General features: G+C 41.3%; 1 protein-coding gene across 6 annotated transcripts; it reads left to right on the forward strand.

Annotated features, from left to right (window-relative positions):
- The first annotated feature begins 412 nt into the window (after positions 1–412).
- Positions 413–18487, forward strand: LOC139393110 (transcription factor GATA-3-like). 6 transcript variants are annotated; one of them, XM_071141466.1, is made up of 6 exons: positions 413–475; positions 6028–6383; positions 7828–8361; positions 12037–12182; positions 14159–14284; positions 16944–18487. In XM_071141466.1, the coding sequence occupies exons 2-6, from the start codon at positions 6146–6148 to the stop codon at positions 17223–17225; spliced, it is 1326 nt and encodes a 441-aa protein (XP_070997567.1). In that variant the 5' UTR covers positions 413–475; positions 6028–6145; the 3' UTR covers positions 17226–18487. The 6 variants fall into 6 exon arrangements, with proteins under 6 accessions (XP_070997567.1, XP_070997566.1, XP_070997570.1 ...); XM_071141465.1 differs by lacking the exon at positions 413–475 and adding an exon at positions 5447–5873; XM_071141469.1 differs by lacking the exons at positions 413–475; positions 12037–12182 and adding exons at positions 5447–5873; positions 12242–12282.
- The last annotated feature ends 287 nt before the right edge of the window (positions 18488–18774 follow it).

Raw genomic sequence — 18774 nt, forward strand, 5'->3', positions numbered from 1 at the left:
TTCTAACGCCCAATATACCATCCCATGATTAGTTAGCTACAAGGCTAAGCTATAGGCTACTTTAACAGTATTACCGATGCAATAAATACGAGCCGACCAAATACTACAGCAGCTACATGCGCCATAAACAGCAGTCCACCTCTCTGACCTCATAAAGTGGCAAAATCTCCTAATAGTGGTCTAGGGGCATTCGGTTTGACTAACTATGCTTTTCCTCCTTAGACTCCCCGACCCGGAAGTTCTCTGATCTGAATGTACAGATGCTTTGGTTGGCCTGTAGGAGTGTATGTGCTCGCGCGTGTGTGTTTGTGTGTGTGTGTGAGAGTGACTGGGCTGAGGGCGCGCGTGCCTCGATTTTTTTTCCGTACGCAGCTCGCTCTCTCTAAATGCCATCGGCGCTTCGATCTCCATGTCACTCTTTCCTCACATCTGCAGCCGATCAGAAAAAAAACGACCGCGAACCTCTATTCCACAGGTCAGTAAATATTTAGATTTCTATAAAGCAAGTCTGTCTGTCTGGCTGTCCTTCAGCGAAGAACACAAAGTATAGCTCTTAAAGGTACATACTGGTCCCTTCCAGCCTGCCTCTGTGTGTTCTGTCCAGCCAAGCGTATGTCCAGAAATGAATTGATGAGCAAGTTTGATCCATGGCTTTAAAAACGATTTTCAAATTTAGCGTTTTTGTAGTGCATCTTTAGGAAAAAAAGGCACACATGCTTTTTGCTTAGTGAATTCCAGAGGCCGGTTAAACAGCTCCATTTTCTCAACAGAGCTTTTGTAGAGCTTTTTCTGCATGTTTGTCAAACAGAAATGTGGTTAAAAAGACACACGCGACGCCATTGTTGCCTCTTATGTTTGTACTGTAGCCTATATGTGTTTGGCTGCGTTTTGTGACTGGCATTAGGCTGGGGGATATTAGGTCTAAAAATATATATACTGTAAATATATAAAAAAATATATACTGTAAATAGGCTATAGGTGGTCTTCAATAATCGTTTTAATAAATCGTTCCTTTTTTCGTTTTTCACTGCGTCAACGTTTCCAAATCGCTTTGGAATTTATTGCAGTTAACGCAATAGATTCTGAGAGTATTTTACCTACCTCGCCACTCCCGAAATACAGAAGATGAAGGATTTTAATGATCTATTACCACCTGAGTTGGTGGCAGGCAGAATCCCTTAACCCATGAAATTGATCTGATTACCTCGCCAATGGGTCATAAAAGAAAGGAGTTGGAATTGCTGAGGCTGCATTCCCCCTTTTTCCATCACGTCTGTGGTCGATATGGCTTGATTTGGAGAGGAGCTGTTACATGGAATGAATAGGATACGAAATTACGGGCATCACAGTCGCGCTATCATGGGCAGAGCTGGAGCGGTTATTTACATGCAGAGAACAGAACGAGCTGGGAAATCGCGCGCGGTTCTATTGATTTATGCTGAATGCTTCCCCAACAGCTGTGTTTTGGAGATAGGGAGGCTGGCCACCACTCACATAATCACGAGGTGGGTTACCATTTAAGTAAGGATGCAATCTGCCTCCAATCTCCAAATCAGGCCACGACAGAGATGTGCAGCACATTGAGTGTGGCTTGAAATGTTGATATGTCGAAGTTCTTTGTTTGTGTGTTTATGAAGTTCTCAAATGATAGCTACCTGGCGGACTATCAACGTTGGCGATTTATTTAGACGTGTTTGATCTGTATGTTAATTAGCAATAACACAGTGTTATGCAAAACGGGTAAATAAATGCACCAACTGTCAATGGAATTTTTGGTAAAATACGCCCTAAGAGAACTACATTTTATGGTGTTTTAAAGCAGAGGAACCGACAACAGTAGCATCCAAATTGAGGGCCTGGCGGTTAAGAGAGAGAAGGTGAATAGCGATCACACGGATAAGAATCCCTCTCACTTAATTGACAGAGTACCTTAATCTCTTTTTTCTTGTTATTGAAGCTAAAGCATTACCGAAAACATAATCTGTACTCGAGGTAAACTGTTCCAAAATATTTTCTCATTTGAATCATTCTAAGAAATATACCACATTTTTCAAGTTTCATTCACACCGAGAATAATTTCACGCCCTCGTTTTGGTTCTAAGAATCTGAACTGGTTCACATAGTTAATTGAGTACAACAAGAAGCGTTGTTCTTGAAAAGATCAGAGAATATTGTGCCATTAGTCATTTTATACATGTGGCCTATATTTATAGGCTATATTTCACATGCCTCAACTCGAGGTTTCAAATTAAGGCATGCATGATATCGTTTTGAATTATTTGAATTATTCTCTATTTCAGCGCATATCAAAATCATTGTTATTATTATTATTAAAAATAGTAATACATAGTTGTTCGTTTATTTCATTTAAATGATCCTGTAACACACATGGAAGTCCGAATGTGTTTCTCTCTCCCTCGCTGTTTTTATTTTCCTCCGTCTTCATCAAGATAATAATAATATATCCCAGTGGTGACTGGAGTGAAGTAGCTCCAGCGCGTAGAGAGAGTGCCGCGTGCTGCCCGCTGCCCAAGGCGGTGTCCTCTGGTTCACCCTGGATCCGCGCCTCGCGGCTGTTTGGACAGCTTTACCTGCTACATTAGAATGAAACTGTAAAACCTAAACCCATCAAAAGTCTCCTAAGCCAAATGCCGCCACTTTAATTAAATGGTATTTGTGGGCCTTCCCGGTTTTGCATCTGTCCCAAAACTGGGTTACTACAGCACAAAAGCGTCAGGGAAGCTTGCTTTAGAATGTGCTTATCTCCCTGTTTTAATGATGATGCTTCAATGGTTGGACACACATATGATCAACCCCCCAAAATATTTTACAAAGTAATAGATACAATGTATAGTAATTATTTGAATAGCCTGTATGCTATTATCAATATGCAATGTATTATTATTATTAGTAAATATATTTGTAGTTAGCCTATGGGAGGCAAAATGTGGACACTGTAAACAAAGAGATGCTATCTAAAAAGTTCATCTCACTCTGACAATGAAATGATCTGGTGGTGTCTTAAATTCTCACCCTCGGTGAAATCTTCTGATTTTAATCAGTGTTCCCTGACATAATCACTCAAAAATGATCTCCCCAATCTTCTGCTGTGCCCGCCACCAGGCAACATTTATGAATCAGACGCAGTGTAGTAGACTAGACATCTGCTTTTTATTGAGTTTGTTTTGGTTATTGTATCGCGCGCACGCGCACACACACAGGGCTCCCGTTCTGTTGTGACAGTGGTGGGGATTACAAATGACAATTTTTAAAGGGGACCAGTTTTAATTCCACTCTCCTTCTCTCTTGACACTGAAGCTTGGGGAATCACGTCTTGAGAGACGTTCCATGTCCCACTCTGTAAGCTTCCAGACATCCAGACAAGAAACAAAAAAACATGATCAGGATTTTTACATTTACTGTCATGTGTTGCCTCGGAGCACCTATAACGCATAGCCTACTTGGTGGATAATGGAGCGCGTAACTTTTAAAGAGGATAATTACACGAGTCCGTTGACAGCTCGACAATGGCGGTGAGATTGTTCGATGTGAGGCGGTATAGCAGTTTTCATCCAGGTTCAGTCTCAGGTTCGCTTGAGTGAGACATGCTCTCTGGGCATCATGGAGAGGGATAAAAGCGTGCTTTGTCAAATCAGCAATATTTCTGTTTCTCACACATTAACCCCGTACACCCGACTGAGAACGGCCTTGGTAAAATGCACAACCTACAAAAGACTAAAAGGCCATCTACGAATATCACATATGTAGCTACCCTATTCTGTAAAATAGGCCTACCTCATTGCATAAGATGGATATGGCAGTTATTGTTGTGGCCATGCTCTGAATATCAAGTGCTCCCATGGAGACCCTGACAAAATGCATTTCATATATCCATTTCCTTCGTGTCAGTTTGCATTTGTGATAGTGCACTTTGGAAAATGATATAGTATCGATTTTTATGCGAATGCAAGGCTATTAATAAAATCTGCCTTTTCTCCCCTTGTAATGTTTGCATACAACTCACCATACAATTTCTTAACGATTTTAATGCGTAATGAACGCCCAGCATACCTGGTTATAGAATTGTGTCATTAAATAATTATAATTTTACTCACTGGAAAAGGGCGCGCGCATTTCCTCTCCAGAACAGCCTGCGCGCTCTGCTCTGCTCGCTGAGAGGGTTCATTTCCTGGAGGTGACGTCACGTCCAGTGGCGTCGTAGAGGCTGCCTGTGTCAGTGCTTTGCGCAGCACCAAAAAGAACATCCCCCTATTCTACAACGACATGCTGCCAATCAGAGAGTATTGGGTAGCCAAACTGGGAATTAGATACAAAATACCTCCCCAAGGGGCAGCCCTCCCCCCTCCCACCTATTACTGTGCAATCAAGTGCAACAAGGCGAGAGTACACTGCAGCATTCATACCTGACATTGGCATATGGAATAATTAGATGATCTGGCCTATGGTGTCAGTATGAATATATTTAATTGGTCAATTCAAGATCATACACTATAGAACCAATGACTGCATCAAGTCACATTAAATGCAGTCTTTTTGAATTAATAATGGCATTTTAGGGAATTTGCTGCTTGTCTATCTGTGTGTTGGGGGAGAGGCGAGAGGTCTAATACTCTGGGAGAATACTTTCTCTCTCTCTCTCTCTCTCTCTCTCTCTCTCTCTCTCTCTCTCTCTCTCTCTCTCTCTCTCTCTCTCTCAGTCTGTTAAAGCCAGCTGAGGAGCCAGGCAGTAATGCATTGGAGTGTTTTCAGACTGCAGTTCAGCCACTCTGGCGTCCTCGCCCGCCCCTGCTCTGTGAAGCGAGGAAATCAGTCCAAATTGGGGAGTTAAGTCGTAGCCTGCCATTATAATAACGCGCCTGTCACCGCGAGAGGACGCACTGTCACAATTTTAAGAAAATGGGCGTCCAACAACCTGCCAGGCTGCCACTGGTCCCTCGTTATTGAGCAACAGGCTTCACGACTCTTTCTATTTATATATTTTTTCATGACAAGCCCGGAAATATTATTGTGGCCAGCAGGATTCGTTGATTCAGATACTGCATTAAAAAGCAATCTACTTTAGAATAGAAAATAATAGAATGTAATTAAACTGATGTGTTGTTTTTCATGAAGTCTCCATATTTTGTAATAAAAAATCACTTTATTACGGGTTATAATTGAGTTATAATGAACAATACATTGTGTATAATGGGCATGAAAGCATTTGTGTACCGGTATTTGCTTAAAAAAAAAAAATCTAAACATGAAAATAAATGTATTTACTATTGGTGAGACTCTTGCAGGGTCTGTGAAAGAAAAATCCTTGCAGCAGTTCTTGGTCATCTCTCCTGGCCCACTATATTCAATTAGGGCGAGCAGGGCAGGCCCCGCCCCCACTGATGACACTGACAGACCCTCCTTAAGTTGCGTCGCGCCACAGCTGTCTGCAAGCATTGAGCTGCCTGGCGCCATCCTGAAAGAATGCCTTCACTGTAAAAAAAATAATAAAAAAAAACAGAGAAAGAGCGAGAGAGAGAGACATACACACACTGGGACGGAGAGAGTTCAGAGAGAGCTATAGAGAGTGGGCGAGAGAGCTAGAGAGAGAGCTAGAGAGAGAGAGTGATGGAAGCGAAGTAAGTGGAGAGGGTTGCCGCTGCGCACAAACAGAGATTTGATCTGTGAGTTCGGTGCTAGTCCGCTTGCACTAAGCTACCTACTGCAAACAAGGCTGCGTCTAAACATATACCTCTGCAACTTGTTGAATCGGCTTAATAATTTGTCAGGGAAAAGTTTAGGAACTTTTGAGTGGTACTGGATACGACCTTGGACTTATTTATGACAACATTCAAGTGAAACATTATTTTTTGAATGTATATTTTGAACAATTTTGTTTTATTTATTATACGGGCATATTCACGTTAATGTGAATCCCTGCCAAATAATCTCATTTGAATAGACTGAAAATAACATCTACATAGGGGGAACAACATATTTTTTAAATAAATTTTTATTTTTTATTTCCAGGTGAACGAAGGTAACGAAGAAAACTGTGGATTAAACAAAGGAGGAATTCGGACAGATTTTTTTCTTACTTGACTTGAATCGGTTCACTCCGGTGTATATGAACGTTTGCTAAAAAGCTATGGAAGTATCCGCGGACCAACCCCGATGGATGAGCCATCACCACCCATCGGTGCTAAACGAACAGCATCCAGGCTCGCACCACCCGGGCCTCGGCCACTCGTACATGGACCCCTCGCAGTATCCCCTTGCCGACGATGTGGATGTACTGTTTAATATCGACTCACAGGGCAACCACGTATCCCCATACTATGGGAACTCAGTCAGAGCCGTCCAGAGGTATCCACCTCCTCCACATAGTAAGTACTGCTTCATTACGCGTCGTTTTAGGCTACTATTGAATTGTTTATATTTGGCATGGTCATATTTAACTCAGATAGAGCTAACATAAGAACAATTCATCTTCAGATGGTTGTCCATTTTAAAATGTCTGAACCGAAGTATTTGTCTAATGGGTTTTAGCCTCAGCGGATCCGGATAATTAAAAAATGCGAGGGCCATATGAAACCATGCAGTCCTCTGTTATGTGTGGCTTACCTCTCTGGTGGTGTACCTATGGTTTCATATGTATCCCGTTGTGAGTATAGGTATTTGTTTTAACAGAGACCACTCTGTTTCATTGTTCTAATTCCATGTTCAGTGCGATTTTGGCACAGTCAAATCAGATGTAAGAAGGGAAGGTTGTCCCTATCAGTCGAGCAATTTGAAATCAATGACATGTTTAAATCAAATAAATTAACGCGAGTTACAAATTAACAGCATGTTACTATTGTCAAATATGACATGTATGTTTGTATCATGGTTAAATTCAAATATGTTACCAAACGAATGAATGTGTAGACCTTCGGACAGAGAGAAGTTGGAAGGCCCCATGAGATATATTTTGTCATTTCAGACTATCATACTTCACCACACAACCGTGTCCATTTTATGGCAGGTAAACTATGAGTTATCATTTAATTATAGATATTCCTGGAGAGAAAATAACTGCGGAAGAGCAAATGGTTTAATTTATTGGCATGACTTCCTGAACGGAATAGTGAATCATGACCCGTTTTCTGTAGCGATGCTAAAACACCACTGTTCAAACCCTCTGCACTGACAATGGCGTGCTACTCAAACTGCTGCTCTGACACAGTCATTCAGGCCCTGGGTTTCGGCTAAACCAAAAAAATGAGGTAGACTGGAGTCAAGAGGGACAATTTGGGTCAGAGCATGTGTTGTCAGTTGTGTAGGCCTGGTGTGCAGTTTTATCTTGTGTCCCCGAAGAGAAATCGTGGGTGATGTTTTAATAAAATGGGGTATGTTTTAAAAACATGTTTTCCATAATCGATTTATAGGCTTTCTTAATTAAAATAATCAAAAGTCTAAGTCATTGTAGTTGCAGTTTCTCCACTGGTAAAGCACATCTGAATTCACTCATATAAATATCAAACGAACAAGACCGTTTTGTTTCAATAGAAAGTGTGGCCAAACTTTTTTAATTGACAGTGACTGGGGTACACCTTTAATTTGTAACGAAGTGATATTATTTGTGTAATTTAAATAGCAGGCCTAGACCTACATGGCGATGTCAAACTGAAACCAGCATAAATGTGAGATATTGTTGTTTAATGTCAACAAAATGATCATAAGGGAAAGTGATCAAATCGTGAGAGTAGGCTAATTGAATGTAGGCTTATTGTAATTTTCTTCACCGAGAAAAATACTGACAGGGGTGTATTATCCTATTTTCTATTACAGGTAGTCAGGTGTGTCGCCCCTCTCTACTGCACGGCTCTCTGCCGTGGCTGGACGGAAGCAAAGCGATGCAGCACCACAGCACTTCCCCGTGGAACCTGAGTCCTTTCCAGAAGAGCTCACTGCACCACGGTTCCCCGGCAGGTCTCTCTGTCTACCCTTCGGCGTCCTCCTCCTCCCTGTCCGGGGGCCACTCCAGCCCGCACCTCTTCACCTTTCCCCCCACTCCTCCGAAAGACGTGTCCCCGGACCCAGGCATCTCCACTCCGGGCTCAAGCAGCAACAGTCGCCAACAGGAGGAGAAAGAGTGCATAAAGTACCAGGTGTCCCTGGCCGAGAGCATGAAACTGGAGTCTCACAGCCGGAGCATGGCATCAATCGGAGCGCAATCCTCCGCCCACCATCATCACCCCATCGCCACATACCCATCCTATGTCCCCGAATACGGCCCAGGCCTCTTCCCACCAAGTAGCCTGATAGGTGGGTCATCTTCTAGTTATGGTTCCAAAACAAGACCAAAAACAAGGTCATGTTCAGGTAGGCGTGCATTTTATTATATTACCATTTGATTTCACCTTAGAATTTATGACATTGATGATATCCAGGTGTAATCCCAATGTGCCCGTTTCAGAATCAGGACCTTTTTTCGTTCTCCACACAAAAAAAACTGTAACTATGAGTGACAGCCAAGGCCTTTCTCCAGCCCTTGCAGGCCCATAGAAAGTCAAATGTGTCTCAAATGAACTCATGCACAAGATTCGTTTGAGGGGAAATACAATAGCAGTGGCAAGGAAAGCACGTGGCGGTAATAATAATACAATTAATAATAATAGCAATAATAATAATAATAATAACAATAATAATACATTCAAAATAATAATAAAAAAGTATTGCATGGATAATCCGGGTTTCTATCTCTACATCAATTTTACTGAGTAACAATTTTAATTGGGGACGTTATAACGTTTCTATGTGTTATTAGGCTACACAAACATGTTTAATCGCATTCAATCAGCACCACGATTTGTTAAAACATTGCTTGGACTAGAAAGCGAATTAAATAAATCAACGTGCATTTGCCCACATAAGATTGAACGATTTTCCACTTTCCAAAGCAAATGAATTTAGTCCAGTGAATGATTAAACAGCTTTAGTGCCCTTAAATCAGATGAGTTCAGAATAGTTTTAAGCTGTGTATAGACCTAAACCATATCCGTTTTCAGTTGTTCTATGTTTCACAGAGGGAACGAGAGAGAGGCTAAATCTGTGACCGCGGGTCTCCGTGCCGGCATGGCTGTCTCGCGCCCGTTTAGATAATCCCATTACTGTCAGACTGGTGCACGCGACAGTTGCATTGTTTACGCAGAGCCAGTAATAACTTTGATAGAGCCCGGATGCGGGGCTGCATTGAGAGGGGGTAATCACGAATGAGCACTCTCCGTGGCAGAGGGGCACGACTGGCGAAGCGGAATGTTATCCAAGCAAGTGGGGGTAATTAAAATAAAAGGTTATTCAGACACCGCTCGAAACCAGTTAACTGTAATGAGATTAATATCAGTGCCACAGAGTATTAGGAGACATATAGAAAACAGTGGATTAGTCGATGCATATCATCAGGCATATTCAATGCTGAATAATATTCGCTTATTACAAACAAAAAAATAAATCATTTGAATTTGAGGATAAAGTATGTGTGTGCTGTAATGTGCGTAAAGATACATCCTCTAAAATGAATCTTAAATAGGTTATCTATTAATGAGGTCATATAATGGAATGTGTCAACATTGCAAACCTGCAGATGAAAAGAAGTCATTGAGAAAGGTCGACTCTGTGGTCTTCTAAACATAAACCCCGGAACACGCCTTGCACAATACGAAATCCTGTAGTAGCCTATTTCTCAGAGCCCTATTGTGGAGTGGATGCATTTGTTTAGCTGTGTTACCCAGTCTCCTCTCTCTAAAACCACTATTGATTTACAACGTCCTCCGTGTCTGCTGAGGTCTCTGGAATGTCTATCACATCTAACAAGGCAGAACCAGAAGTGACGCGTATCAGTCTCTGAAGAAATGGAGCGGTTTTTGCAGTCATAAGGGGAAGTGCGGGTGAGTAGAGGCAGTAAAGGCACCTCACGGCGCAAGGCCTCCTCTCTATACGCGTCTATGCTTTCAAATAATCCTGCCGCGATGCTTGGTTGTTTCAGTTTCAGTGGTGACGCCACATAGGCCTGGGGATCAGGAGACCACCTTAATGAAACTGTTAACGCGCCTCTCACCTGTCAGTGTCACTAGAGAAGTGCCATTCAAACCCAAATGCTGGTTTGGAAAGACAGTGGTCATTCCAATCAAATAAACATACCTAAATATGAATGAATTCGCCTAGTTTACAATGACATATTATTGTTTTTATTATTACTTTACACCACTGGGAAATGAGAGGTTGTGTGTGTGGGAGAAAGAAGAGGGTACATTTTAATCACAAAAACATGATTGAACCCATAGATTATGCACGCCCTTTTCTAAAGATAGGCTATCAGTTTGATTTAATATTTTATGCATTTGATGAAATGATGTGTGACCTCATTGTGGCAGTAATCGACCATAACAGACCTGCTTTATTCAATGATAGTCAAATGTTTGTATGATGTCAGACATATTGTATGAGGTAACTTTGGAAACACTATGAATTGGGAAAGGCCTACTAACTCCAGGGTCAAATGTTGATATCAGTTGTAGCCTAACAGAGGCTGGGCTTTTTCCCACTTTGAATATTCAAATCATTGTTATAGGCCCACTGTATTATTATTATTATTATTATCATCAATAATGGTAGTAGTAGCAGTTGTATTATTATTATTATTATTATTATTAGTAGTAGTAGTAGTAGTAGTAGTAGTAGCAGTTATTATTATTATTATTATTATTATTATTAGAAGTAGTAGTAGTAGCAGTTATTATTATTATTAGTAGTGGTAGTAGTAGTGGTAGCAGTTGTATTAGTATTGTTGTTATTATTATTATTATTATTATTAGTAGAAGTAGTAGTAGTAGTAGTAGTAGTAGTAGTAGTAGTAGTAGTAGTAGTAGTAGTAGTGTTATTATTATTATCATTAGTAGAAGTAGTTGTAGTAGTAGTAGTAGTAGTAGTACTAAATCAAATCTAATTTTATTTGTCACATACACATGGTTAGCAGATGTTAATGCGAGTGTAGCGAAATGCTTGTAGTAGTAGTAGTAGTAGTAGTGTTATTATTATTATTATTATTAGTAGTAGTAGTAGAAGTGTTGTTATTATTAGTATTATTAGTATTATTAGTAGTAGTGTTATTATTAGTAGTAGTAGTATTAGTAGTAGTGTTATTATTATTATTATTATTAGTAGTAGTGTTATTATTATTATTATTAGTAGTAGTAGTGTTATTATTATTAGTAGTAGTATTAGTAGTAGTAGTGTTATTATTATTAGTAGTAGTATTAGTAGTGTTATTATTATTAGTAGTAGTATTAGTAGTAGTAGTGTTATTATTATTATTAGTAGTAGTAGTAGCATTAGTAGTAGTAGTAGTGTTATTATTATTATTAGTAGTAGTAGCATTAGTAGTAGTAGTAGTAATGTTGTTATTATTATTAGTATTAGTAGTAGCATTAGTAGTAGTAGTAGTGTTATTATTATTATTATTAGTAGTAGTAGCATTAGTAGTAGTAGTAGTAGTAGTGGTAGTAGTAGTAGTAGTGTTATTATTATTATTATTAGTAGTACTAGTAGTAGTGTTATTATTATTATTATTATTAGTAGTAGTAGTAGCAGTATTAGTAGTAGTAGTAGTAGTAGTAGTAGCAGTATTAGTAGTAGTAGTAGTAGTAGTAGCAGTATTAGTAGTAGTAGCAGCTGTGTTATTATTATTATTATTAGTAGTAGTAGCATTAGTAGTAGTAGTAATGGTAGTAGTAGTAGCTGTAGTAGTAGTATTAGTAGTAGTATGCCTAGTAGTACAATTTTTATTATTTGTATTATTATTAATATGTAATATGAATGTTATGCTACTATTAGAAATAATTATTTTGTGTGATGACATATTCTACGATGTTTATAACAACCTTTCTCCCTCTTGACCTGAGGGATCAAGTGTTCCAGATGTGAGATGCTATGTTTAGTTTATAAGGGGCGAACTGATCTCGGCGCTCTCTCCATGTTGTGTATCGTTTCTGCTTTCAGAAGGTAGAGAGTGCGTTAACTGTGGAGCTACGTCGACCCCGCTCTGGAGGCGGGATGGCACTGGTCACTATTTGTGTAACGCCTGCGGACTCTATCACAAGATGAACGGGCAGAATCGGCCCCTCATCAAACCCAAGCGACGACTGGTATGTCCCTGCCACTTTGTATTGATGACACTTCCGTCTTTCTCTCTTTCTCTACCCAGGAAGAAGTGTTAGCTGCAGGAAATTGACTCGCCAAGTGCAGGTCTCGAATTCTTTTAGATATACAGTAATAGCAAACTGCAGAGTTATTATTACTATTGTTATGCATTTTTTAAATGATTTGCTTCATCAATTATTATTTTTCCGCTTCAATTGCCCTACTGTTTGATATTTCTTAGAGGAAAAAAAATAGGAGAAAATATATTCCTCTTATTATGCATTGAGGCAAATCGAAAAATATTCCATCCAAATCCTCACTGCCCGCATAGAAATAATATCTGCAGTTGACATACTGTAAATGGCATACTTAGAATTGGACGTTTATGTGGTTTAGATGAGAGATGTAGGCTACCATGCACCTTGCAGTATTTGGAGAGGAACACCCTAAACTTTTTAACACCAGAAAGCTGAGTACTATAGAGCAGTTCCCCTACCTCCCTGCATGGTTAGATAAAGGGGAAAACTTTCTTGGCAGGGGACGTCTCGCGTGGACTGCTCTTTTAGCAGCCAGCCAGCTTCTGCTCTAGCCTATATCACCCCGTCTCTCTCTAATGTGAAAACCCGACTTCCCAGGAAAAAGCTGCCGGATATCTGAGCAGCGCAGATAAGTAGCTTTTAACAACATAGCCCGCTTCCCCAGTCTAAACATGAAGGGGACCGGGGACCGAATCAGCGCAAGGAGCGGCCCAGGGCACGCAGGAGTCACGACTCTAGATTGTTCTTCTCAGAACTCAGGGAATCTCTGCAGAATGCTCAAATACTGAGGGAAAATAGTAAGAAAAGGAAAATAGAAAAGAGAGAGGGAAGTCTGAAGAAGAAGTCTGGCAGGAGATGGATACAGTGAGCTCCATTTTCCAGTACACAATAACTTTATTTTCGCGTTAATGGAACTCAAGATTGGTGTGCAAAGCAATTACATTATTTAAGTCACGGATGAACATGGGTTATTAGGCCACCAGATGTAGATAATTGGAAACCCCCGAAAGATAGTGTAGTGCCTTTTGTTTAGCCCATTCGGTGTTAACGGGTACTGTGTCCTATTCGGTCATCTCGTCTATCGATTGGTTTTATAGATTATAACATCAATGTCAGGCCGGTCAGCTAACTGGCGTCTGAGGCAGGCATTTCAATCCATGGGAATGTAGAGTCCTCTCCCCATGCAAGTCGAAACGTATCTCTAATGTAAATCAGCGCATTAGCTCTTCACAGTTTAAAAAAACAATTTTCTGTAATTGGCTAATATGCCTATATGGTATGTCAATGTGGACGGTGTGGTGATATTCAAGCTTATATGGCGATATTCAAGCTTATATGGCGATATTCAAGTTTACCATCTTCATCCACAAGCATATACTTTTGTCCATTTAATTCATTAGCCATGTTATATTGTAAAAACATCAGAATAATTATTGTTTGAGCTTGCTATGCACATATTGATGATTTAACATATAATTTCCCACCCATGGGAGGCTAGAGATTTGTTTAAAAAAAGACATCATTCTGTCCGCCATCATGCTCTCACCGTAAAACTAATTGTAGTTTATTTGTATAACCTGTTGAGTTCCATATTTAAACATAAGGAGCAGACACTATCTTACTGTTACTTAAGCACTTAGTCGCTTTAACGGGAAAATGTCATCAGATTTAATAGGTCCCATTTCATGCCACTGCTTTTATGTCGTCTGTAAATATTTACTCTTGAGAGGGCATGTGCGCATGATGCTATTTTTAGCCTCGAGTCAAAGCAGCGCTGTTTGGGGATTTTGTCCTTCTTTTTAAACTATTTGAAAGTTGGATAGACAGAGCTTTGCAGAAAGCTATATGTTAGTAATGTATTATAAATGCTACATTTGGTTTGATAGCCTAGGAAAAGGCCTTATGACTGATATGCATGTTTTTTTGTATCTCCTTTTCGCCAGTCTGCAGCAAGACGCGCAGGAACATCATGTGCAAACTGTCAAACGAGCACGACAACACTGTGGCGAAGAAACGCCAACGGGGACCCCGTGTGTAACGCTTGCGGTCTATACTACAAACTGCACAATGTAAGCAAAACAACAGCCTTTACATTATAGTAAGATATCTACTAATTTATCTAAGCATGTGTCGTCTTTCATATCCTTTCTTTTCTTCCTCACTTTTGTTTATTTCGTTTCATTTATTCTCTCCTCCCTTCTTTTTTCCCTGTACATTCAAAGCTTATTTGCGAATTCTTGAAATATTTATCGCAGTCGTCCCTATTGAGAATTGTGGGGGCACAAGCGATAATAAATATAATTCATGTGATTTATTCGCAGCAAGTCACATGTACGAATCAAAATATATGAGAGAGCCGAATTAAGCCCCGTGCGTACAGCTTGGTTTTTGAATATTAAATAAGAGCTTAATTAAAAATCGATTAATTTTCAGACCTATCTTATTTCAGGCCTTTTGGTTACATCCACGCCAGGGACTTGAAGTCCCCCTCTGACCACCAATCCGCCTGATTCGTTTTGTGGCGTGCTGGTTACTGTCTCACCACATAATTTCACTTCCTCAATCTGAGGACCCCCAGGACCAGTTTTTTCTCTCTCTCCTTTGCTCTCACTCTCTCTCTCTCTCGCATACACACTGTACCAAGAACGAGAGCTGCTGCGTAATTTAACTAGCGAAACATATTATTATTCTGATTATATTTTACTTACAGCCTATTCAACCTTCATCTGAGAGAGCTCCCCCCAGAGTTGGTCTGATAAGGTATCCCCTATCCTCGCGCAAAGGGGGACGTCTATAGCCTATCTCACTACACTTCCTCCCTTGTCACGCAAGTGCCCTCTGCTCCCTGTTAAATATTTTCCCTATGTTGGTTTTGGCAGATTCTTTAAAACGGAAGAAAATCTGAGAAAAAATAGTTATCAGGGAGAATAATAATATTTCCCAGTTACATATTATATATTTTGAACTGACCCGACCTCAGCTTAATTGCAAAATTAGTTTGTTTTTGGTAAATTCAGAATTCTGTTGGGGCCTGCTCAATTTAAAACAAATTCCACATTTTACATGGAACATTATATGAAGCCTCTCTCCCCTCGTGCACAATGACTCCTAACCTGCACAGTGGCCACAGTGGCTGCAGGTGACAGCAACCTAACGCTAACCTCAGAGACCTTGATAGCCTTTCCAGTTTGATAAGGCTGTAGGCTACAGTAAACGTGTATGGACATATTTATTGGATGCTTGTGAAAAAACAAGTTGCCACAAAGATGTGACAGACAGTGTTGACACCCAAATCAGTTTTTCCCCTCCTTGACAATGTGAAACAATGTTCCTCAACATTCACTGATGTGTGAGTCAGGGTGTTTGCAGTGCGGTCAACCCAAGACCATTGCATAAGGTTTGTGGTTGTTTTCAGATTACTATAGGTGTGGGGAGAGGATATGATGTACTGAATGCTCTGTGGTGGTCACTGAGTAAAGCTCTGTTGTGTTTTATTTGATGCAATGGGGCGGAGGCCCATGGCCCAGGCTTCCTATGTGAGATGCATGATATACATATACATAGGAGTATCAAAGAGCACAGCCTGCCTGGTCAGCTTTAGTTGGGCAAACTGCATTTCAACGTCTAGATAGCAGCCAGAAACACAGAGAAGCCCTTTGCTTTTACCCGACATCGTGCAGAGACAGTGAAACCACATCACTCAGGGGCCGTAGCTCTTTGCACGTTGCTAATCAGCTGGGCCACTCTGTGCTAAAATAGAGTCAGTGAAAAATGGCAGTAACATCTCAGAGAAAGTGGCAGAAGTGAGGCGGTGAAATCCCTGTTCCCATTTCTCAGGGAAGCGGTCCTACCGATCAGGGAGGCAGCCGGCCTCATCCACCTCTCCTTCATAATCCTGCCCTGAGCTGGAATTCCATCATCCGGCTCTCATTCCCAGCTAAAACCTGTGCAGGAATATGGCAGCTCGGGCCATTTTGGCCAGCAGATGCCCATGCAGATGGAGGGTTGAGGGTAGAGAGACGGACTTGGCCGGCGCTGGTAGTCGTCATGGCCATGTCGGCTGGTTAGGACGGTGGTTGCCAGGCTCTCTTTCTCGCTCTGTCTCACTTTCCCACTCTCTCTCATTCCATCTTTCCAACTCTCTCTCTGTCTTTGCCTCTGTCTCCCTCTCCCTGGCATGGCAGTAGTCTAAGATCCAGCCCAGCTTAAGGGAATCAGCGTTTAAATCCAGCCAAACGTGGACTCACCCTGACACACACAAACACACACACACCCTACTCCCCCCCACCCCCTACCGCTAACAATGGGACAGACAGATTTATTCTATAATGGGACTCCATTACATATCTCAGTGTCCCCCAAACCCTGAGCTCGAAACCTATTTGTGTCGCCCCTCTCCAATTTTCTATGTTTTGCTTAGTTTTTTTGTTTGTTGGTCCAAATGCATTGACACAATTCGAATGCGCTTTACAGGATGCGACTGATAAACAGAGCTCAAGGCTTGGATTTTATTTACTTTCTTTGTTTGTCAGCGTTTTTTCGCTTCATCAAAGTCCATCAGAAAGCATGAACACTGCTCTTTAAATTTCGGCTCAGTTCTACTCTGACTCATATTGCTATTTCTGCTCCTTCAACTTAAGTAACTCCTTGAAGTCACTTACCTATGAAATGTGAATATTGAATAACTTGCTTGTTTTAACCCTGGTGCATTAACCCCATGTCCCCCAGATCAACCGACCTCTCACCATGAAGAAGGAGGGCATTCAGACCAGGAACAGGAAGATGTCCAGCAAGTCGAAGAAGAGCAAAAAGTCCCACGACAGCATGGACGACTTCTCCAAGAGCCTGATGGAGAAGAGCAGCTCGTTCAGCCCCGCCGCTCTGTCCCGCCACATGTCCTCCTTCCCCCCCTTCTCACACTCCGGACACATGCTGTCCACCCCCACGCCCATGCACCCCTCCTCCTTCGCCCCTCACCCCCACTCCAGTATGGTCTCTGCCATGGGCTAGAAGACCCCAACGGTACCACCCACCTCCCAGAACCCCTCAACCAACCCCACCCATCCTCTTACTCCCAGTTCTTTTTCGCTTACCTGAATCCCAAGCTGAAAGACAACCAAACTGCTCTCTGCTGCCCATAACCAACCGCTCTGCTCCATCACCAAGCCGCCTATGATCTGACCTCATTGTGAGGGAGACAGGCTTTATGGGTCCTTGCTTTTGTTCAGTTGTCTCTTTTTTAATCTTTATCAAGTGTATCTACTGCGATCCTCAAAGCCTGGCAGACTGACTCACTGACTGTGGTTTTCCGACTCCTCGGAAGACCACATAGTTGTTCTCCGACCCAACCTGGGAGAAAAGATCCTGAAGCTTCACCCACTCCCTGACTGTCCTCCCAGCTGATAACCCCCAACCTGGAAACCCATTTGTGTTCAAACATTTTTCATGGGAAAAGCAAAGATTATTAACAATCATTACAAAAGCTACACCTTTTATGATGCCCCCCTCCCCTTCCCACCCTACTTCACACACCTGTATGACAGGACCCCCCCCCCCCCCCCCCACCCCTGAGCCGTGAGAAGAAGAGAGGAGATTAACTTTGAATATATTTGTACAAATTGTATGAAATACAGTACATTTAACGAATACTTTTTAATTAAGTAAAATGCCCCTGGGCAGCTAACGACAGAAGGGTACGAGTCAAGGCAAGAAGAGACACTGCCGCTGAAGAGTAGAGGAAGAGAGGACGCCTCTGCTTCCTGGAGAGAGGGATGAGAGGGATGAGAGGAAAGGACAGAGAAAAGGACAGGCCTTCACTTTCGCCTGCTGGAGAACATGTTTGATGCATTAAGCTTCTAGAGAGTCTATTGTTCTGACTGCAGGCGTCTCTTTTTTGGATGTGCTATAGGTCTCGGGCTGTTGGTTTGTGTTCACATGCTAGCACATACACACACATATTCACACGTCATACTTTCACATACACACACAAACACACACTGCCACATTGGATCACCTGAAAGACTTTCTTCCGGCCCACAGATTATATGCATTGTGAAAAAAGTTCCTGTATTTGTTATTTGTATGTATAATTCAGAGTACCAAAAATACGAAAGAAACAAAGATGTAGAATTATTTCTTTATGTTATGCAGACTGAATGGTTGTAAAAATTTAATAATAATCACTAGTGTAAAAAATGACTGCTTTTTTGTTTCGTAATTATTATTATTTTCTTTGAAAAGAATAAACTAGTTTAATCTCTGTTGACATGTTAGCCTGTGGTTGCGATACTTATTTTCTTGACACATCGTCACCCCACCCAGACCTGTCTGGCCATTTTTACCCAGCATTCACAGCAGAAACTGACAACTCTCGTGGTGAAGGACAAACAGGAAGTGCAGAAATAAACAGTGGCACTGTGGCTGTAGGAGGGCTCACATGCCGTTTTATGGCTAGACAGGCAGGCTAACTCTCACAATCACTCTCACCATCACAACTGACCTGCACTTTAAATCTGGTCATAATGGAACTGAAAGCTTGGCAGAAATTCTCCTGTAGGTA

Source organism: Oncorhynchus clarkii, chromosome 33 (genome assembly GCF_045791955.1).
Source record: "Oncorhynchus clarkii lewisi isolate Uvic-CL-2024 chromosome 33, UVic_Ocla_1.0, whole genome shotgun sequence".
Classification (NCBI taxonomy): Eukaryota; Metazoa; Chordata; class Actinopteri; order Salmoniformes; family Salmonidae; genus Oncorhynchus; species Oncorhynchus clarkii.

What these genes read in the sequence shown, in the direction of transcription:
- LOC139393110 (XM_071141466.1), top strand. Translation starts at nt 6,146, where the DNA reads ATGGAAGTATCCGCGGACCAACCCCGATGGATGAGCCATCACCACCCA. An exon ending in GTATCCACCTCCTCCACATA is followed by an intron (nt 6,384 to 7,827) that starts GTAAGTACTGCT and finishes TTTCTATTACAG; the next exon opens with GTAGTCAGGTGTGTCGCCCC. An exon ending in AAAAACAAGGTCATGTTCAG is followed by an intron (nt 8,362 to 12,036) that starts GTAGGCGTGCAT and finishes TTCTGCTTTCAG; the next exon opens with AAGGTAGAGAGTGCGTTAAC.